The sequence below is a fragment of the Larimichthys crocea genome, chromosome I, assembly GCF_000972845.2.
Source record: "Larimichthys crocea isolate SSNF chromosome I, L_crocea_2.0, whole genome shotgun sequence".
Lineage (NCBI taxonomy): Eukaryota > Metazoa > Chordata > Actinopteri > Sciaenidae > Larimichthys > Larimichthys crocea.
The window spans coordinates 16574771-16596298 of NC_040011.1; the positions used below are offsets into that span (position 1 = coordinate 16574771).

A 21528-nucleotide genomic window follows, 5' to 3' on the forward strand; every position below is an offset into this window, starting at 1 on the left:
AGCATTTAAAATGATTCCCACCTCAACCAGCTAAAATGCCTCTTAGACATTAAGACAGTAATAATTGTCCAACAATATATGTATTAATGTAAAGAGTATTTTACATCTTTAGTAGTATTTATTAATTGTTTCAAAATATCAAAAACTGAGCTAGGGTTCATCGGCACAGTGTGGAAGCAGTTTTGTTGCACAATTTGAATCATTCAATGTGTGCAGTCCTGATTGGTTCATGGGAGTAGATGACATCACTTTTTTCAGCTGAGCTCCACCCCCTTCAAAACAGTAAAAATAGCTCAGACAAAAAGAAAAAAAATACAGGAATCTCTCACGATGAATAAATTTACAGCTTCACAGTACCACTCACAGTAAGACACCAACTTAGGAAATATGTTTTCTAGAGCTTCATACCTCAAACTGTTTTCTGAGAGCTTACAGTGTTTAATATTTCTCTCACTCTGCTGTTAGTTTCATGGCACCTGTTTGATTGATTGATCAGTCGCTCCAGGTTCTGTTCCACAGTCTGCTGTGTCGACGCAGCATGTTTCTACAGTAGCTCAAAATGGACTAATAATTAAATGGGTGAGGCGAGGTGCCTGCAATCCATAACTACAACACTGGATCCTCCTTAATCCTACACACTGGACCTTTAAAGAAGAAATACCCCCTTCCTGCTCTTACAGATGACAAGTCATATTCATAAGCAATAAAACACACCTTTTCTGAGTTTACTACAATCATAAATTTTACTGCTACAGCTATGTTTTAATATTCTGTAATTGTACCTTATTCAACCTCTAAGCAGAGAGCCAGCATAAGTATGGATACGCACGAATGTATGTACTGTATGTTGGGTCACTGGTTGCTCCATGTCGCTCCTTACTGGCCATAGACTCTTCTTTATATTGCGGGGCTTCAGCAGTGTCTGGTTTATACAAATCAAGTGTCTGTTTCAAAGTTACAGCCTTTTTAGTAGGAGGTTTTCTCATAACTCTCCACAAGCTCTGTTTTCCACTCAACCATTACTGTTTCAATCCCCAAAAACATGTAAGAGCTAATCCACCTTGTGAAAGATTCTCTTCTAAAGAAAAACAAGACAGTTAGATTCACCTCCAATTCTTTATTTCCTCCCCTTCATTACAAAAAACATCACATCCTCAATTTGCCCATATTTTATTATTAACAATTTTATCTAGGGGACGCTAACCATGTATCAAACAGGAGGACTCTTACCTCCTTCACATCTGATGCACCAAACAGGCAAACACACCGGCATAGTTAGTAATGATCAAAGTATCAGTGCTTCTGCCAATGGTTTTTAAATCAGCGGAGACATGCTGACCAACAGCTTCTGTTACGAGGTGAAATGGGCACTGAGCGACAAGAGAGGAATGTACAAAAAAAGAAAAGAAAACCACAAAACAAATAAAATCCATCAAAAAACCACGAATAAAAAAAAAAAAAACACCCAGCTCACTGAGAAAACATCGGCGTGTTGGACAATAAGAAAACAAATCTAACAGGAAGATGAAGTGCAATGATCAGTAGCTTTACAGCCCTCACTCAGTACGAGTCAGTGAGCGTTCGTGTCCTCGCAGACGCTGTGATATTTGGATTTCTTCCATTTGGCAAGACACAGACAAACTGCATGTTTTAAACTGTCGATTGGATTCTTGAACTGCCACGTCATGTTTAAAGTCTGATTTGATGCATCGTTGAATGACTCCTTGGAAACCAAAAAAAATTTTAAAAATGAATATTCGAGCTTCGTCAGTGTCTTCTTTTAATTTTTCGCCCTTATTTTTTCTCAATTCTGTGGAACAGAAAAAAAAAAAGACAAACATTAGTTAGAACAAACGGAAGATTTGTGACTTCATTCAAACACCTGATCTTTGACAGGTCATGTGAAGGGTCCGTCATGCATTCTAATGTGCAACCTTTCCAGAACAAACAGGACGTTATTGTGGCAAGAACACAGGAGGGGAAACTCTCATGACAACATGTCTAAGATCTGGACGAGGCATACCTTGACTCGTGAACACAAAACATGTCACTCAAACGTGATGGCACAACCAGAACGCGTGGGTGTTAGACCACAATGGAGGGACTACCGAAGTGCTGGTATGGCTATGGCTGCAATGATCATGGTGAGTGATGAGCGTGAGGCAGGGGGGAGGAGAGGGAGGGCGGCAAATACACGTGACCACTCGGGGAGTTAGAATGAGTGAGCGCCACACAGCCATGCACGCTACCAGCCATTATGGAAATGCACTATGGATGTAGTCTATGAGGGATGCCCTTACTTCAGCCTGGAAGCACGACCGACTCATTTGTTACAAATGGGGGCTCTATCGTAGGCTCCTATACTTTGCCAACCTACTACTTTGCTCTGCTGCAATCCTGAAAGAGGAGTAAAGAGACAGCGAGGTGTGGATAAAGGGGTTAAAAAGACAGGCACCAGCTGCAAGGAGACAGAAACTAGCAGGAAGAAAATAAATCAAGAGTCTTCACTGGAAATACGTCATTAATTGCAATCTTCTACTTAAGATTAAAAAAGGGTTAAACGGGGCTGTTGCGAAAGCGAAAAGTAAATGTGAACAATTACAGAGTGATGTCGTGAGTCAGTGACACATGCTAAAATTGCTCACTCCGTCTCTTTGAGGGCTCTACATATTGATGGGGAAGAAATCGTCCCCTCAGATCATCACTCTTGAAGATCTCCCTGCCACGCTTCTCTCCTGGTCCAAGGAGGCACGAGCTCTCCTCCTGGCAGAGAGATCAGCCTCTGGAGGAGCTACTCATGTGGAATAGGCACTCTTCCTCTGGTTTAAGAACTACCAAGAGGCCTCGTCCTCTTAAAAACGGGCTTGGGGGCTAGGGGGAGCTAGCTCTTTGGGATTAAGGACTCTCCAGGAAACCATTTATGCCGGGCACCCAACCGGAGACGTACCTCTTCACTGCTTTCTGGGCCAGCATGCGGTTCCCGGCGAGGAAAGTTACACCGCCGATAATCGCCAGGTACTTCAGGGTCTGGAACATGTTCAGATGGGTCCAGTAGACGTACATCAGGCCCAGCATGGCTGAAATGAAACAAAAAAAGTAGGCTCGAACATTCAAGTCCAAAACAACAGACCTGTGAATATTAGGATATATAATGTCATAACAAGCTGTGCGTTAGTGAGTGGGTTGTGTTAAAGTTGCCACAAGATTTACTTTCATTTTCTTTATTGTACATTTAAAATAATGTGACACCTCGTATATACACTACAAATTTTATCATGTGTTTCCAAAGTCAGTCGAAAGTCTGTACGCTGAGAGCCACTTGGCTCACCGCTTTTAGCTGACCAATCATCTGCGGGGGGAAAAATATCAAAGTGGTGCCAAGTAAGCTCAAGAGACATCTCTGGAAAAATCTTCTGCCAGCAAAGATATTAAACACTTTAAAGGAGGTGCATAAAAACACAGAATCAATGAACGACATGAAAAAGACGCTGTCACGGTCTATGAGAGTGATGTTCTTTGTTCCCACAGGTGGAGAAGTGACTTGTGGTGGTGCATTGTCTTATGGGTGGCTACAGTAATAAACTACTCAAACTAAATTTCAAATTACACTCTACTACTCAAAATAACCATCTGTATGTGAGAAATAACTTTTTATATATTAACATGAAACATGCTATTAAATGCTCTCTGGTCCTTTTCTGTACTGGTTCCAGTCAGATTTGTTCTAACGGTGTACTGAAGTAACAGCTCATGACGTGTCTGTCAAAAAATACTTCCGGCTCATCATAAAGTTGAAAGAGAAACTTATTCTAATCAGAACTGTTCTACTGAAAAAGAAACGACCCATTAACTCTCCCTGCTTTCATTTGTTTCTATTTCTGAGATGTGTCTTGTTTTTTCTCTGACTCACTGCGCATCGAGTGTTTTGTCAAACCCATTGTTGTTTGAGGTGCTTTAACTGTCACTGTCTCTTGGTACATGGAGTTCTGTTTTCAGTCCTCTCCTGCTCTGTGCTGGATTGTCACAGTGCGTCACCGCTGTTACGTAACAGGGGGCTGATGGTCTGCTGGTTTGTGTGCGTAATGAAAGGACAGTCGTGGGTTTGATTGGGAAGAAAAATGGAATTGGATTTTATCTACCTGTAAATGAAGAATGCCAACAGGAAGAGTTTCTATTGACGCATGTCCTCATCTTTCAGTGACATTCAGTGCATTCTTTAAGGCTCAGTCCTTAACTCCTTAGTCTCACAGATGAAGTAATTCATTTGAACTTTTAACTCTAGAACATTTTTTTTTTTTTCTACTGTTCAACTAACTTCATGTTAAAGAGATGTTGTGGTTGGCGACAGATTTCTGTGTGTGGAATGTCATGAATAATGCATCGCTGAGATGAATTCTGATAACATTTAACGTCACACTGGGGTCATTAGTCCATTTACTTAACATCTTGAAGGGCAGCAGACAAAGAGGCTGTAAAACAATCGTATTTGTCAGTGTGCGACTCACCTGCGTGTCCTACGTGGAACAGAATGGTGCTGGGAGAGAAGCTGAAGTTGGAGATGTTGGCGCCGAGCTTAAACCACTACAGACGAGAGGGGGAATTAAAGACAATGACATTTTCATCCTCTGCGAGAGCTGCACACAAAAGGGCTGAAAAATTGTTTACTACCTAACACACAATGCACTGATCCACTGCAACAATAACTATTACTCAGCAGTGAAAATGCCAGGAAAAAAAAAAACACATACATCACAGCCTTTGTGATTTCAAATTAAAACCAGCATTATAATCATGCAGTACTGGAGCCTCATTCACTGTGTATGAAGGCTTCCTACTGAAGAGCTGTTCTGGGGGGAAAATAGAACACTGTGCATACAACAATAACAACAAAGCTGAATGTTCAATTTAAAAAAAAAAAAAGCTTTTGATTAATAATGGAAGCAGGTTTGTTTTAGGCGAGTCTTTAACTAAGATAAAGGTTTCCATAAATAACATGGTTGAGCACAACAGTTTGCGATCTTACCAGGATGAGCAGCAGCAGGAAGGGAGACAGGATAAGTGCAGTGAAGGTGTTGGAAACCACCGTGGGAGGCTTCTTCTCTGGTTCTCTGAATAAGTGCTGCAGAGACAAGAGCACAATTTAAGCTGCTACACTGAGACCTCATTTCTCTCTTATTAATAAGGAGAACATGTGTGTTACCTGGATCTCTGGTTTGGGGACATAAAGAGTCTTGGGCTGAATAGTAGCTGGGGCCTCCTCATCCACAAACTTCAGAACAACGTCAGCCTTTTAAAAAGATCTCAAGTTTAGAGCATGATGTGCTTGTTACATCTGTAAATAATCTTCATTAACCACCACGGAGCCTGAACTGAGGCGGTCACAATGCCAGGATTTTAAACCTTGATACATTATTAGATTTAAAAATTAAATAAAAATCAGCAGACACAAGAGAAAGAGAGCGATGTGGAGATTGTCCAATAGTTAATCAATTGCAGATGGTGTCGTTCTGATTGTAGATCTGTTTTTTATGACTTCAGTACTATCGAATGTATAATTAACTTAGACTGTATCGTTTTAAACAGACAACCCTACTCTGAACAGACACTTACCACATTCCACAAGATGGGATTCTCCAAGGTGGCGTCCCCAACGATGAGATAAAGTGAATAGGTGCCAGAGATGGAGTCAAACTCTGACTTGCGTTCTGCTGTGTCCAACTCAAACTTGTACAGATTCTTGCTGTCGGGTTCAGCCACAAACACGACCTCTTGGCCAGTTTTCTGATTGTGCAGGCGGACAAAAGTCTGTGAAAGAGAAAATACATTTTAAACAGAGCTCAATTTTTCCTAAATGGTCACAGTTGTTGGCCGTTTTCATTCTGGTCAACCAGATGTACAATCTAACTGTTGTATGCTGATGATTTTGTGATTACATACCTGGTGAGGGGTAAGCTCCACTCCAGTGTTGATGTCGACCAGTTGGAAGGACATGGCAAAGTTCAGGTGGCTGTCTGCGGTAAAGGGGATCTTGGCTTTGGAAGGATAGTCCACCCTGGGTCATAAAAAAAAAGAAGAGAAAATAATTTAGATTTCTATCATCATGCTGCTCAAGGCTCAGAGAGAACGGCTTCACTCATCGGTCGCCTAACCTGCTGGTCTTTGTGCGTATGCTCTGTTCCTTATCCACCACAGAGAGGTCCATGTTAGTGACAGCCACCTCAGTGGACACCTTCACTTTCAGCTACAGGTGGACAAAAGCACAACACAAAGTCACGTCAACAGCACCACCATAAGGACAGGCTCCAGCCACCATGTCTTACGTCTGTAATCAGCATTATTACTGTTGTTACTGTCACCTCACCTCGACATGATTGGCAACCAGGCGGCTATCTCCAGTCACTGCCACGGTAAACTGGTAATATCCACTGGCTGGCTGGCTAGACATGAAGTTCAGTTCAAAGACGCCACTGAAAATCAAGAAAGAAAAGAGGATAATGTATCAAAAGCATGCATACAAAAAGCCCCACAACTCAGTTATAGACAGATTTATATATTACACATTTATTTTAGCCTTTTTTATTTATTTACGCAAAAATAAACAAAGTTGAAATAATCTTTATTTTGTGGGTTGATCTACGAGGTCATCAAAAGTCATGTGTGTACACTGCTTTCAGCTTTTGGGGTCATTGAATGGGGGTAAATAACGTGACACATACTCATTCAGCGTGAATGGTGCCTGGCTGAGAATGACGCTCTTAGAGGCCACTGCGAACGCAGATTCCACGAGCACGTTGGCTGAGACCAGAGGTTGAGACATGACATCAGTAACAAGGAGCTGTGAATCAGACAGAGATACTGCATCAATATGAGCAGATTTAAAAAAAAAAAAAAAAAAAAAACATGCAGAGGAGCGAAGCTGTGTTGAGATCTGTACCTGCAGGGTGGGCTGGCTGTGGGACACTGTGGCTGGGCCTTGAGCACTGACGACGACTGGTACGTGGAAGCGGTTGCTGGAGAGAGCAGAGGCGGCGCTCGCCACGCTGAAGGCCTCAGAGAGAGAGTCCCAGGATTTCTTGCTGAAGATGGAGTTCACCAGCTGGATGACTTGGTCCTGCGGAGGGAGCATATTTCCATCAGTTTCAGACGGACACAACTGAAAGAACACCTGACATAAGGACAGCGATCATACCTCCTTCAGAGGGGGCTCCATGTCCACGTGATCTGACAGGGAGTACGCAGCAGTCACAAACATGGCAGTCGCCTCGAGTCCCTCCTCAAACTGAAGGTAGATGCCACCAAGATCATCCAGACGAGCGGTCAGATCCTGAAAGGGAGATGTGCTCAAAATCTCTGCACCTAATTACATAATTAAGAGTCCTGTGTGTCTTGCTCTGAGTCAGAGAACACCGACACAGCACCACCTGGTGGAAGTTAAAGAGCTCACCTCAATCTCCTCCAGTATTCCCCCAAGTTCTGCCTGCTGGGACAGGCGGGCTGCTGTCAGCAGAGCTGAAGTGATACTGTCCAAAGAGAACACACACTATTAATTAAAACAGCTCAAATCAATTGTTCGGGAGCGCTGCAGGAAAACACAAAAAACAAACAACTTACGCCATAACATTGTCTTCCTTGTTGATGCGACCTGTCAAGGCACCTACAACTTCCTGGGAAGCCAGAGGAAGCCCCAGAGAGCTGATGGCGCTCACGGCCCGATGAATCTGAGTCATGGTGGAATCTTCGCTGACGGCTGCCAGGAGGATGTCGCGGGTTTCATTGGACACGGGGATCTGTGGCGCAGAAACGAAGAAACGCTCAAGTTTGGCACTCGTGTGCACTTTGCCATGTTCAAATAAGAAGGCCAAAGTAAATAAAAACAAGATTCTCATACCTCACATCCTGAAATGGCCTGACTGGTCTCAGCAGCAAAGAAGAGAGAGTCAACACTAGTGGGGTCGAGCTGGGATTTGACGAACTGGCACACACCCTGAAAGAAACACACAGATTTAAGAACATTGAGGAACAATACTTGATCTCCACTTTTCTGGAACATTAATTACAAAGTGATTCTTCTTACCTTGTGATCGGGAACAGTTGCCCCAAGCTTGGTCAGACCAACAACAGAGTAATATGCGGACTCCAGGTCGGTGTATTGTTGGCTCAGGAGGTTCTGAAGTCGACCCACGTCCGACAGGGAGAGGTAATGCGTCGGTGTGAGCGCCTGTGCTCCAGCGAGAGCCAGGCCGATGAGGAGGAACCCGAGCAGCCCTGCGGACACAGATAATAACGAAGCACACGCATATTTTTAATAAGCCACTGTGTGTTGTGACGACAGATCTGTAACCTGCAGGTTACCGCTTCACTGCAGGTTACTTACAATGAAGCGCGAGCTAGCTGACCTAAGTAGGAAGCAGCAACCCGCACGCGCCGTCTGGCGTTTTTCTTTCAATAATTTTGAAATATGTCCACTCCTTATCAGCATATAACACAGAAAACACACAGAAAACATGCACATCTATCGTTATATTAAAAAAAACAGACAAGTCATTCACTTACTCGACCGGTCCATGTCTTGCAGTCTAATGCAGCGTCACCAAAAACCGACGATTGCTTCCGGTGTCTCAGAGAGAGCCGAGCTGTCATAGGATGTAACATCCGCTTTGAGATTTCAAAATAAAAGCGTTTTTTTTTAACAAGGACACGTACACACTAAATTCAAGCGAGAAGGATAATCACGATTTAATAACAATCACGTGACCACAATTAGAAGAATTTAGAATAACGTGTTTTATTTATGATATACTGGCATTGTCATGCAAACCACTTACAACACTGTAGGCCCAAATTTCAGATGCATACTGTATAAAAATAAATAAGATTCCGAACTTAAGTGTATTTAACTTTAACAAGCTCCAGTAGCTCTTTGAATTAAGCCTGATGTTTACAAAACTATTAGTGAAACATGTGAAGGTATTTGACATGTCCTGATATGACTTCTTTCCACTCAAACAATGGTCAGGTGGACATTCAAAGCTTAAAACTTCTAAAATTTACCAAGATGAAATGGAAAACTGTTCACTGTGGTACCACACACACACAAACATGAATCTGGTTGAACTGAACCTGCTATAAAAACCCACAACCGGTCAACTGGTAAATGAAGCTTAACATCCGATACACAGTACAGTATTAAGCTGCTTTGTGCTGTAGTAGCATAATCAGCAGGAAAATGTGTTATTGGACATATTACTGGCATTTTATTACATTTCTGAACAAAATGTTTGCAAGATAAAGTAAAAACATACAACACTAAATATTTACAAACAGTGCCAAATATCATAATACCCTTTCCTTCCATGCTGGTATAGCTAGGTATAGTAATAAGCCACCTCGATGGATTATTGAGGAGTGCTTCTTTTAACCCACGAGAGAAGCTTACTTTACTGTTTAATATTGCAGGAAAAGAGAAAAGATGTGTGAACCTGACAAGTTGTCCAGAGGGAAGTGTGAACAATGTGTTGAATAAAAATTGCTCCATCTGAAATCAGACACGGTGCCTGAGAACTTTATGCCCCGATACTGAGATGTATTTAAAATCTATACAAATGCTGAACAGATCTGACAAGACAATGTTCACCTAACATTTCCAACATGGATAAATGCGCTACTGATTAACCGGTCTGAATTTACTCCACGTTCAAGTCATACAACAGAACTGGAGGTGCAACCTGAGTGTTTGCAACTTTAAAAAACTGCTACATTACAGACACATTATGCACTGTAAAACCATGTCTTTTCAGTGATAGCAAAAGTATATAGCCGTGTTTTTTCAATTTTACATTCATTGATCTTCTCAAACATGTTTAAGTGACAACAGTACAATGAAAGGTGATTCATTAAATTCCTTTTCAAGCCTTGCTTGACTGAGATTAAATCTAAAAGCACCATTCTCTCAAATTACTGATGACAGTTCAAGATCTGTGCTAAACCTACACAAGACACGTTCTTTTCTCCACCACAATTTACAACAAAACAGCAACATTAACTTGTGTGTGTGTGTAACATGTTGGCGTGTCTCAGGACAGAATCAGGGCTCGGTTGGGAGCGTGAGATTTTAGTGAGCGAAGGTAGCGTCTTGCTTTTTCCGTCATGATAAGCTGGTCTTTAGTTTGTCCGCAAACGACTGTCTCCCATTCTTTTGACATCTGAAGAGAGAAAGAAAAACAGCAGAGTAGAATTAGATTTTTCTATTGATGAGGATATTCACTCCTTTTAAAAGGGTTAAAAACTTACTGGAACTGGGGGTGTCACGCTGGGAAATATGGCACTGTCACAAGGACCCAAAAGGAAACCCTGATCCAAAATATTTTCATGTTGCTTGCTGCAAAGCGATGAGGAGTTGAGAGAAACTTTCACAGGTTCCTCCTGTGGCCAAGAAAAGGAAGATAAAATTAGGATTGTGTCAAATTAAGGGACGAACTAACAACATGTTTCTGTTTCCTTTCTTCTTTTTTTTTACCTTGATGCTGTGTTTGGCTTCCGTTTTGAGGGATTTGCGTTTGTGTGTAGGCATCAACTGGCAGTCGATGACATCTAGGGCCAATGACTTCCGCACTTTCTTCATCGGAGGCCGATGCTGAGAAAAAACAGCAGAAAACACACGTGTGTAAATAATAGGTATGGCAGAGTACACCATTATTTGTGCAATAGAGAGCGAATTATTTACAGAATGTTGTTTTTATACATGTTGCTCTATTTATTGTTCATAAGAAAACACATAGACAAACTTTACTCTGATGATATTCCGTATCAGATACTTGTAAATAGCTTTGGCAAGAATGTCAATGTTGACTTACAATTTCTGTCCAAAATAAGCAATAAAAGGCAAAAATGGAAGATGGCAGTACTAAGCAGTTTATATGTTCTGTTTCAAGCAAAAAAAGTTAAAACATATTAGTTCAAAGCATTCGTAAATGTCAGTTTGGGGGAGTGAGTGAACCAGAGATTTCACACAGTTGCACAGTTGCTCCTGTGCAGCCACCTGCTGACCAAAAGAGGATGACTGTCACTCTAATTTGCAGCTCTATAGTGTGAAGCAGCCAACGTTCCCAAACAGTAAAAGTTCAGATTCACCTTCAACAACAATCTACAGTATTAGATTAGTATTAGACAGTCCAGCCTTGAGGTTCATTTTTATAATATATTATTCATGGCCTTCTAGGATTGTTTGATTACTATATGGCTGGAAGATTTGACTTTTTTGGTTGACATAACGAGGCATTTGAATGAGCTAAACATTAAACTCCGGACATAAGAGTGACACTTTTTAAACTTAAATGTTAACAGACTTTGCATTACTCATAGTAAGTCATGTTTAAAGTCATTGCTCCAAATAAAAGAAACACTAACCTCTTCATTTATATGTTCATTCGTTTTTCTTCTTATTTCTCTCTCTCTCGGTCTTCTTCTTTTCTCACATAAAAAAACACTGGTGCACCGGCAATAATAGTCCCCGGTAATTAACTTCTGCTGTGGCTTTTTTTATTTGCATTTTTTTTTTTTTTTTTTTTTTTTTTTTTTTTTTGCAGCGTTTCTTTCTATTTGCAGCAATGGCGGGTCCCAGCCACCGTAGTATTGCCCCTGGACATCTTCACATTGTTAAATCTGGCCTTCTTTATAAAAAGTTTGGACACCCTTGCACTATAGCGACCACAAACACACGAGGATAGGTCACACTTTACCTACGTGTAGCTTGTCTAACACATGTTTTGTTCCAAAAGTTTACTATTCATCTATAAATATATAAGATAAATGAGATCAGTACTTATTATTGGGATTGAATTAGGTTTTCCTATTTTCTTATATCATGTTGGCTCTTGATGATCCAGCACTAAAATGTTATGGTATACTTTTAACGTGGGTTAAAATAGGTGTCAAGTATTAAAGTTGACTCATAGTTACCATCGCTTTGCGTCTTTGTTCAGGTGGAGTCGAGCGTACAACAACCAAGTCGATCCCAGCATCTCTTAGAATGACCTCGTTTATGTCGTCTTCGAGGTTCGGGGACTGGGGCTAGGATCACACGCACACACACACACACACACACACACAGACACACAGTACAATATAGAGTTAATGCAATGCTTATAAAACCAGAAACTGAACTTTCCGCTTACATTCGCAGATGCTCACCAGAGGCTGCAGAGGGCCGTACTTCTCCATGGCATTTTTGAACGGGGTCGGAGTTCGTGGGGTCGTGCAGAGCTCAGACTTGTGGTTTGGTGTAACAAATCTGAAAACAAAACAAAATGTCAACATTAAGACTGAAAATCAAACTTAATTCCATTCTTGGGTTTACTTACAACCTCAAAACACCATGAACAATTTGACATATTAAATGTATCAAAAACCCATTCCTAGTTAGAGACCACTCACGCTGAGTTCTCCTTCTGAATGAGTGGGGTCTTATCACGCTGCAGCGGTGTAGTAACAATGGCTTTCTGGCTGCACACTGGTGTGGATGTGAGGGACGGGTTCTCCAGGTCATGTGTGTCCTGCTTGGTCCACATGTTGAGGAACTGCAATGACACGTTAGTTAGGTGGTCCATCTCATGCGACATCACGAGCAGCATCAAAGTCACCACAACGGGATTTAACTGCTTACCTGAGATGGAGAGAAGGGCAAGATTTTGACAGGAGTGCTCTTGGGCGTCATGGAGTTATTGGCATCAGGAGACAAGGCGATGCGTCTCCGACTTCGGCGGTTCAGTATGGAAGGCGGCGTGACCCCGCCAGGTGAAATAGGGATGAGCTCCCCTTTGCTGCCTTTGCTCAACTCCTGCAAGGCGCTGCCCTCCAGACGAAATTGGTGGCGCTCTGGGCTCGGGCTGTCCTCGGGCAGGTCAAAGGCTGCGAGGTTGCACCAGCCGTCGAGGTCCTGATAGCAGAAGAGACATTTGACTTGTTAGCTGGACATCTAGTCACTAATCAACATATGACAATGAGCTTTTTAAAGCCTTTATGTGCTTTGGTGAGTATGGAAGTGTAAAAATGTAAAAGATCATGAGAGTTAACTTCATAAAAAATATACAAAATGATGTTAACTAGTCATAAGAAGCTTATATCTTACAATACATTAAAATATATACAATAAAGTAGTATACTTACCCCATCCACCATGTCCAGCACTTCCTTCAGCGCTGGGCCATTAGGGGATAGAAAGCCAGAGCTATCCACCACCCAGCTAGAGCAGCTTGTTTCTCCACTGGCGTCTGCCTCAGTTTTGGGACTTAAACCTTCCTTTGGAGAGGACACGTCCTTTGATGGTCCCACTTCATCTGGGCTGACACTAATGGAATCTGAAAATGGTGTTTCCTGCAACAGGTGGAACAACACAGACGTTAAAAACAGGATTCCTGTTGTGTAATACAGACGTTCTTTATGTAGACTTCATTAATAACAAGTTGGAGATTAAATTATGCAGATGACCCCTAGATTTAAATTGATGTTTTTTTCTTCAAATAGCTGTGACATTTTCTTACTGAAGTGGGTGTTTTCTGCTCTGGCTCCTTGTCTGTGTCATCTTGAGAGCAACCGGGCATCTGTGTAAATCAGAAAACAGATGTAACACGGTTCATACAGTCCAGCACTGCATCCATATTAGAGGAAAACATCAGGAGAAAGACAGCCTACCTGCAAATCTGTATTGACGCGGGCCAACAGCTCTTCAAGCTCGTTTGGCCCGAACACCTCTCCAGCATAGAAGCCCATCTCTAACTTGCGTTTGATGGTGGAATTCCAGTGATTCTTCACCGCGTTATCCGTCCTGTGAGAGAAAAAAATACAAGATGAGTCCTTTCTCTCACACACACACACACACACACACACACTTACACACACACACACAACCATGTCAACATCCTCTGAGCCGACGTTGAAGGAGAGTGTTTACCTTCCGGGGAGCAGCTTGGCGATCTCGGCCCAGCGGTTCCCGAGCAGGCGGTGAGCCTTGTAGATGACGAGGTCCTCCTCGGCCGTCCACGATGACTTCTTTACGTTAGGATTTAGGTGGTTGTGCCAGCGCTCCCTACACTGCTTCCCCAGCCTGCCCTTCAGATGCTTGGCTACCACCGCCCACTGTTTGTTGCCATAGAGATTCACAAGCTCTATAACCTGAGAGATGAAGGGTGTGCGTTTGAATTACATTCTGATTAACTGCACTGGATAATCTCAGTGAGTCAAAAGCTAAACTAACACATCACCTACCTTCTCATCTTCCTCTTTCGTCCATGGACCTTTAACCAATTCTGGATCCAAGACTTTAAACCAGCGGTGCTGACACTGGTGCTCGGTGTGGGTCTAAGCAAAACAAAATGAGTGTAGCTTGAATCAGATTACTCTTGACATAACACTGCCAAAGCCTTTTAGAAATGATAAAGTGAACCAAACTCACTGGTATGGAGCTGGCAATGCATTTCCAATCATTGGGTCCCAGTTTTTGAACCAGTGCTTTGAGCTTGTCATCCTGTAAAAAGAAACAAATGAGCATGTTTATGTCCTCTGTCCTTATAGAGCCATCCCTTATTCCACAAAGTCATTGAGGCCACATGCAAATATCAGCAGGACAAGTCATGACAAATCACCTCCTCTTGAGTCCATTTCACCTTCACTTTGCCACCATCTCTCTGCTCCGCCACATCAGAGTCGGTGTCCTGATGCATGGCCTCCTCTCCATCCTCACTGAGAAACAAACAAACAAACAAACAAACAGCCGTGATGTGCACGGTGAAAGGCTGACAGCAGAGTACAAAAACCGGCCTCTGATCCGCCCTAGTGGCGTGGCGAGGAAAACTCGATCAGGTTTATTTCAAGCTCACAGCCATAAAATGTTTGTTTGTAGAAAGCTGTGATGTCGGTACGGTGTTGGGCAGATTTTATGTGAGTGCTGTGAGTTAACAGAAAGTGTGTGGAGTCACATTAACACTGAATCCAGTGTATCGTGATTGTCCGGAAAAGGGCGGCACAGACAGGAGTCGGTGAAGTAGTCAGAAATTACAAAAAAAAAGCCAACTTTACTTCAGCCAACTAAATGCCAATACTAATAGTGTAGCCTTAGATACTAACACTACCCCCTGACTGTATTAAAGTAAACCACGTTAGTGCTGCTGTTAGTTCAGACAACAAAGATCAACATCTTACCCGCGCGGCCACCAAGACATTTCCCTCTGTTTCTGTTGTTTACGGTCAGACGCTGATTTCTCCTGCTGCCCCTGCACGTCATGTGCGTGTATATTCGGTGTTATGTCGTTGTATTCCGCAGGTTTAACGTCGTCGTGGAGTGTTCCGTGGCGGTGGCGGAGGCTTGGTGCCGGTGTGTTCAGTGTAATGTTGTAGCTTGTGCCCAGCTGGTGCGGGGCGCCCGGGCTGTGTCCGCGCTCCTGGATTTCTATCTCGCGCCCTTCTCTGTCGGAAAAACCAGATAGTGACGTAGGTGCGCATTAGATGTGCGCGTTGGGTCAAGAGCCTAGATAGGAAGCCTCCGGTGGGAGCTTCAAAATAAAAGCTGAAATAAAATGCTTGTCCTACTTAAATGTTCAGATATCAAACTTAGACTACTCGGACGGGGTTATGTTGTCATATTACCTCTACTATAAAATAATAATAATAATAAAAATATATAATAATCACTAAAAGCGACAAAAAAATCACTTTAACTGTATAAAAACAGTAACCACAATATCCCATACCGTGAGGGGCTTTTATCTGAAGCTATTTTAATTTGAAAGTTAATCAAACAACTGTCAAGTATTAATAAAAATATTTTCTGATTCCAAATAGGAAATACAAATGTATTGTTCTTCTTCTCTTTCTTGTTTTGGGTTTTGGACTACTGGTCTTTCAAAATAAGCAAATTTGAAAGGGTCATCTTGGCCTTGCAAATTAGGGGAAAAATAAAATAAATAAGGTTAACTGTTAGCTGAAGCCCTGGTTTTATTAGAGTTTTACATTTTATTATTATTATTTATATATAATATACATGATGAAAATAACATTGTACTGAAAAGTGATCCTCCATGATATGTGTATGCCACCCCCACCTCCTCCACACTGATGACCTGCTCAGTCTCCAGCTGGGTCAATTAACAAACAGCTTCAAAAGTTTAAAACCCAGCTGGAGCTCAGCTGACACCCACTGGCTCAAAGGAAACAATGGAGAAAAAGGTCATTAAAGGTACGAAAAGTCATTTTATTCTCAAGATTCATTCATTTAAGTCTGATCAGTCGATGTGATTCCAAGCAGTATCTGTTTTACCTCCTAGATATGAAAAGCTTTGAGTGCTCCTCTCCATCAGAGCTCGACAGGAAGTTTTTTGGGGAACACAGTTTGCTGTCTGCTTTGTCGCTGGAACAACTGTCCACATCAAGAACCTCAAATGATGCAGAGGCTGATGGATCTGACACAAGGTTGTCCGTCCTGGCTTCTCTCTGCCTCTCGTCAGACCCCATCTCTCCCTCTCAAGCCTTTCCAATGGGCAGCGTAAATTCTCAAGACACTGACAATTGTTACCTAGCAGTACCTCTACAAGGAAAGTCCTCTACACCCCAGATACTCCTTCAAAAGCAGCAGAAGAAGGCTGCTTGTTTTGACCAGCTGTACAGTGATGTCGCTGCCTCTCAGATGTCATGGGATGTGTCCTTGATTAAACCAGAGAGCAACAGTCCCAAACCCTACATGGAGTCCAGTGGTCTGGAGCAAACATGGAGTCCAAAACCCCCGTCTACACAATATTCACTTGCTGAGGTTTCTCCCTGACGTGGCAGACTGTCCTTCAAACACCTTCACCCTCACAAACTCACCGGTTTGGAGTTTTTCAGCTGTACATGATTGTCTGCCTCTGCACCCACCATGCATCAAGGATGACTTAAAGTGGATTTTAAAATGTTCTGTGTGTACGTGAAGGTAAGATGCTCTGCTTATTTAACATTTTTAATCATTGTATCAACTTTCAAAATCCATGTTCTAGCTCTTTGTGTTTGTTTTTACAGGATCCATGTGTGAAGATTAATGCAGAGATTTTTTTTTTTTTTTAAAAGCTGTGAATATTTAAATAAAACTGAACTTTATCTACTCAAGTGTATTTTTACAATTTTATTTACAAAATACAATAGAAAGATATAAAATATTTAACAGTAAGACAACAAAGAAATTTAACTAACAGTAACACACATTAAACAAATTAACAGTTTGTGATCACCACAGTACCATGTTTATACAGCGTAGTCCACAACTGCTGCTTCTAAGGAACAAACTCTTCTGCTTGGACATGACAAAGAGTGCTGAGAGGGCACAGCTGAATCCAGTTACAATGCATTCGTGAATTGGGCCTCTGTGTCCATGTCATGCTCCTGTAAAGGATGAAATAAATTTAGTGAAGGTCTCTAAATGAAATGCTTGTTTACACAATTAAGGGGGTCTCACCTGATTGAGTTTCTTAAACTCTACAACTTGAAAGAAAATGTGTTCCAAGATGTGCTTGGCATCCCTCTGATCTTTATCCAACTTTGGAGTCACACCAAGAATTTCGCCACATTTGCGCACGTAGAACTCAAGATCATCGTCCGTGCCTGTGAATAGAACCAGTTGAAAAAAATTAACAGGATGGTAACTTTCTAAACCCAACAGTTAACTAAGCATAATTTAAGTACTGAACTTACACTTATTGGTGAGCTGTGCCAGGCGCACCTTCTCAGAAGAGAAGGTTTCATCTAGATCAAACAGGTCCAACATGGGTGGAGGCAAATCACTTAAAGCAGGAGGGAAGACCTAAAAAGATGACGCCAATGTCTGAGTTTAAACTTGCAAGGCTTTGGCCTGTGACAGGCCTCATACTTGTCTCCAAAGCCACCAAATTCCTTTTAATTATAATTAATGTAAATTTCTGTCACATGAGTCATGTATTGCTGCCTTGAGCTGCAGCAACTAACGTTAGTCCAGATACGAGCTAACATGTCAAAACACTGATAATGCAAACTAATCAATCTGTGTTCCACAAGGGATATACTGTTTGTGAAGGTAGCCTGCTGGCTAATTTTGTCCACAGCAGTGTTTAGCTTCTGTTCCTACTGTAGGCATGCACTGATTATGGAGGAGTACCTCATACAACCCCAATTCTATAAATCCAAACTAACTCTTTAATGTTTCAGTTGTGTATATGACTCTATAAAATGAATTCTGGAACAGTAACGCAGGACTCAAACTCACAGCAAGTTGAAGCTGAGGCAGAGGGGTCTCAAACTGCGGCGTGATCAGCTGAAGCGGCTCATCTTTGACATTAAGCTGCTTGTAAGCGCTGCCGAAAAAACAAACATTAAAGTTGTTGGCTAAGAAGAAATGCAGAGAGGTGAGGCACTCAGGCTTATTCTGCATACTCACCCAATGACTTGGGGCAAAGTGTCAGTTGACAAATTGAACAAAGACATATCGAACAGAGACGTGAAGTCTCGGGGGTTTTCATCACCCTCTTGTAAACACACTCTGAGCTGGTCTGACAAGCACCCTGTGTCTGGCAACATGTTGTAATCTGTGATCTGTGGGAGAAAGTGACATGATGGATGTCAGCTGATTTAAAAGACAACAGCGACGCCATTCTCCTGTCAAGTACACTCTCTCACCTCTGGGTCTTCGGCGTCAATCTGATTCAGCTGAATGTTGTCAGTCATGAGCCACTGGAGCACAACGTCCTAGAAAGCAAAGGCATGATGCGCTGCTGTGCACAAATATTTCTGCTTGAATTCCACAGTAAATGTGAACTGCACTCACCATGATTTTACTGTTCTCCTCTTTGTCTATGTATTGGTCACTGAACATGTGGCAGGAACCCAACACTGCCAGCTTGCCAGTCTCCTTCACGAGACAAAAAACATCTTTCAGCATCACAAGTACACACACATATTATTACAGTCTCAAAACTATGTTGTGCTTCTGACCTTTCCTTGATGGAATGCCAGCACAGGCCTGTTGAGGGGGAAGCAGACTGAGCCAGTTGAAAGAACAGCTACAGCAGGCTTCATCACACTCAGTGTGGCTCCATATGGGTACACAAATGTCAGAGCTCTACAGGAGAACAAAAAAGATTAAGCTCAATATAACTTCAAAACATTAAATGCAGTATTTTATGTAGAAGACAGGAATATAATAGTAAATCTCTTACTGAGCATCATTTCCGATATTTTCATCTTCAGTGATTCCTGTGACCACTTTGCCAGCAGCCCGACTTATCTCTCTGAACGAGAAAATGGCAGAGAATTGGGACACTGACATTCATTCACTTGCAAGCTAATTTATTTAAGCGCTGGATATTTTTTTACAACTTGATCCGAATACACATATATCCTACAAACAAACACTCTGTGCTTGCGCGAGAAAGGTAGCTGTAGCAACAAACCTGTTTAATACACCATTGGACACAAGCGCCTCCTTAGGATGGAAGTATTTGTAATACACGTTCCTCACAACGGCATCTGCAGCGGCGACACACGAGAAAGAAAACAGACACCACAGAGCTCAACACAACGGCAACAAAAAATGACCCGAAGCTGCACAGATAGATAGAAATTCCAACACGTACCATTGTTGACCATTATCCCGTACTCCTCCAGGAGAAAGTTGATATTGGTGTCGTATTTCATTTCTCCTCCTTCGCCGAGCATGACCAGCACATTCCCTCCTGTGTCCAGGTAGTGCTTCAGCACCTCCAGCTGAAATAAAGCAGCAGAGTAGAGTAGAGCTCTCAGTTTCTGGAGCGGGTTATATGGAAGGAAAAACATGTTTCGGCATGTTTATGATATATATTTATTGACAAACACCGACTTTTTTCACCCCCTCTTAATATGTCACCTCTGATGCTGTGAACTTCTCCCTCGGGCCTGCAGTTATCCACAACCTGACACCCTTCAGCTTGTCCAAAGACAGCTCTTCCTTCATACTAGAAGAGAGAGAGAGAGATAGATAGATAGATAGATAGATAGATAGATAGATAGATAGATAGATAGATAGATAGATAGATACTTTATTGATCCCGAAGGAAATTCAAGCATCCAGTAGCAGCATGCAAACATACATTAGAATTAACCTATAACACAGGAGCCATGTGTTAAATTGACCTGAGATAGATCTAGATTTAAATATGTACAGAGGAATTAAACATTTGCACAGACAGCATTTATCTTTTAATGACAGGTTCTCAACACTCCTGCAAAACTATGGAAATGTTCAAAAGTCCAAAGTGAGTAGACGGCAGAGACACCTTACCTCTGGATTTTCCATTGAGCTCTCAGTCTCTTCTGCATGGATTTGTATCCACTGTTGGTAGAAAACAGCTCTCTTTTGGAAGAGTTGAACACGACGGTGTTGTGCTGCTCCTTCTCCATCCCTTCGTTAGATTCACTCACCGACGCTGGCACTCAGTGGCATCCAGACACCTACAAACAAGTTGGAACTCCGAGTTAAGTGTCCTTAATACACGGCTACAGTGTTAGCTGAATGTTTCGAGTTAACACGATGACTCAGCAATTAGATTTGATATTTCAACACTGTTAACTTACAAACGATGTGATTGTTGGTAAAAAGAAGAAGACGGTTTGAGCGACCGTCGTCGAAAAGAAGCTAAGTGTAGCTAAAGGCTAACGTCAGATGTCGTTACCTTACGTAGGAGCTGCAACATGAATGTTTCTCTTTTCTGTTCGTGTGACGGAGGAGACAGCTACAGCTACTGTTGACCTCTCACAGCCTGTAACATCTGTAACATCTGTAACATCTGTAACTCCGTGTTAGCTCACATTAACAGTTTGCCGTTGCCTAAGTTACCTCACAAGCTCTCCTTGCAGCGATGCATGATGGGTGGAAAAAGTGGTAACCAAGGGCGCTAACCACATAGCAACCAAGCAAATAAATGAGTAGGAGTGGGTCCAGACATCTGTTTCTACCGACGGCTATCTTCTGGATTGATTCAAAATGCCGAAAATCTTTTTTTTTTTTAATGACGTTAGTTAGTTATGTTGACGGAATAAAAAGGACGGGACAAAAAGAGCGGAACTAAACAGCGAAGGCACAGTGCTCCACCCGGACGGTGTACAGGGCGCATATGCTATAATTAAAATAAAAAAAAAGTTGAGCGTTTGTTTTATTTTGGATTTATGATGTGATTAAAAAATAATAAAGATAAGGTGAAGTAGTTTGTGGTACCACATCACCTCCAGACTTACATTGGTGGAGTGACATTAAGACTTGGTGTGATCTACTTTTGTTGACAAACTAGGCATACAAGGACTGTTGGTGACAGTAACAAGAGAGGAGAGAAGGGCTGGAAACACAAACTGGCAATAAAAAAAGAAAGTTTAAGACTGTACAGTGTCTGATTTTAAAATGATAAATATCTAAAAGTGTTTCATCCGAGTTTGAGACACTTTTTCAGTTGAATAAAGTTTCAGTGAACATACAGTATGTATTCGTGATTAAATAAGAATTATGTT

At 42.0% G+C, this 21528-nt stretch overlaps 3 protein-coding genes and 1 long non-coding RNA gene across 9 annotated transcripts; 1 reads left to right on the forward strand and 3 right to left on the reverse strand.

The window, feature by feature from the left end:
- Positions 1–1102: 1102 nt before the first annotated feature.
- On the reverse strand, positions 1103–8678 carry rpn2 (ribophorin II). 2 transcript variants are annotated; one of them, XM_019267329.2, is made up of 18 exons: positions 8554–8678; positions 8075–8265; positions 7889–7984; positions 7612–7787; positions 7445–7520; positions 7190–7324; positions 6935–7111; positions 6717–6835; positions 6362–6467; positions 6150–6241; positions 5938–6052; positions 5611–5805; positions 5201–5287; positions 5024–5119; positions 4506–4581; positions 2948–3077; positions 2301–2397; positions 1103–1810 (listed from the first exon to the last, which is right to left on the reverse strand). In XM_019267329.2, exons 1-17 carry the CDS (start codon positions 8564–8566, stop codon positions 2346–2348), a joined length of 1932 nt encoding a protein of 643 aa, XP_019122874.1. In that variant the 5' UTR covers positions 8567–8678; the 3' UTR covers positions 1103–1810; positions 2301–2345. The 2 variants fall into 2 exon arrangements, with proteins under 2 accessions (XP_019122874.1, XP_010751136.1); XM_010752834.3 differs by lacking the exon at positions 2301–2397.
- A 553-nt stretch (positions 8679–9231) lies between these two features.
- On the reverse strand, positions 9232–15520 carry mybl2b (v-myb avian myeloblastosis viral oncogene homolog-like 2b). 2 transcript variants are annotated; one of them, XM_010752836.3, is made up of 15 exons: positions 15196–15520; positions 14640–14736; positions 14450–14521; positions 14263–14355; positions 13949–14133; positions 13690–13822; positions 13539–13598; positions 13165–13371; positions 12662–12934; positions 12433–12575; positions 12190–12289; positions 11959–12069; positions 10517–10633; positions 10291–10422; positions 9232–10202 (listed from the first exon to the last, which is right to left on the reverse strand). In XM_010752836.3, the coding sequence occupies exons 1-15, from the start codon at positions 15213–15215 to the stop codon at positions 10074–10076; spliced, it is 1872 nt and encodes a 623-aa protein (XP_010751138.3). In that variant the 5' UTR covers positions 15216–15520; the 3' UTR covers positions 9232–10073. The 2 variants fall into 2 exon arrangements, with proteins under 2 accessions (XP_010751138.3, XP_010751137.3); XM_010752835.3 differs by having other exon boundaries at positions 13949–14169; positions 15196–15519.
- Positions 15521–16095: 575 nt separating this feature from the next.
- Positions 16096–17123, forward strand: LOC113745072 (uncharacterized). Its single transcript, XR_003462042.1, has 3 exons — positions 16096–16228; positions 16317–16957; positions 17044–17123. It is a non-coding gene; the product is annotated as an uncharacterized LOC113745072 (long non-coding RNA).
- Positions 17124–17132: 9 nt separating this feature from the next.
- Positions 17133–21060, reverse strand: ift52 (intraflagellar transport 52 homolog (Chlamydomonas)). 4 transcript variants are annotated; one of them, XM_027275233.1, is made up of 15 exons: positions 20864–20882; positions 20700–20795; positions 20309–20478; positions 19895–19982; positions 19626–19755; positions 19443–19518; positions 19209–19280; positions 18985–19111; positions 18818–18901; positions 18670–18738; positions 18431–18585; positions 18260–18347; positions 17713–17821; positions 17477–17622; positions 17133–17403 (listed from the first exon to the last, which is right to left on the reverse strand). In XM_027275233.1, exons 3-15 carry the CDS (start codon positions 20425–20427, stop codon positions 17359–17361), a joined length of 1308 nt encoding a protein of 435 aa, XP_027131034.1. In that variant the 5' UTR covers positions 20428–20478; positions 20700–20795; positions 20864–20882; the 3' UTR covers positions 17133–17358. The 4 variants fall into 4 exon arrangements, with proteins under 4 accessions (XP_027131034.1, XP_010751142.2, XP_010751139.2 ...); XM_010752840.3 differs by lacking the exon at positions 20700–20795 and having other exon boundaries at positions 20864–21060; XM_010752837.3 differs by lacking the exon at positions 20864–20882 and having other exon boundaries at positions 20700–20855.
- Between the last annotated feature and the right edge of the window lie 468 nt (positions 21061–21528).

Coding starts and splice junctions, on each gene's coding strand:
- rpn2 (XM_019267329.2), bottom strand. Junction 5,806..5,937: donor TGGAGCTTACCCCTCACCAG/GTATGTAATCAC, acceptor TCTCTTTCACAG/ACTTTTGTCCGCCTGCACAA. Junction 3,078..4,505: donor GTTCCACGTAGGACACGCAG/GTGAGTCGCACA, acceptor GTTTCATTTCAG/CCATGCTGGGCCTGATGTAC.
- mybl2b (XM_010752835.3), bottom strand. CDS start 15,215: ATGTCTTGGTGGCCGCGCGG. Junction 14,522..14,639: donor TGAAATGGACTCAAGAGGAG/GTGATTTGTCAT, acceptor TTCTTTTTACAG/GATGACAAGCTCAAAGCACT. Junction 12,935..13,164: donor TGCTGGACATGGTGGATGGG/GTAAGTATACTA, acceptor TTCTGCTATCAG/GACCTCGACGGCTGGTGCAA.
- ift52 (XM_010752840.3), bottom strand. CDS start 20,427: ATGGAGAAGGAGCAGCACAACACCGTCGTGTTCAACTCTTCCAAAAGA. Junction 19,281..19,442: donor TCCAATGGTGTATTAAACAG/GTTTGTTGCTAC, acceptor TTTCTCGTTCAG/AGAGATAAGTCGGGCTGCTG. Junction 18,586..18,669: donor TTGACGCCGAAGACCCAGAG/GTGAGAGAGTGT, acceptor TTTCTCCCACAG/ATCACAGATTACAACATGTT.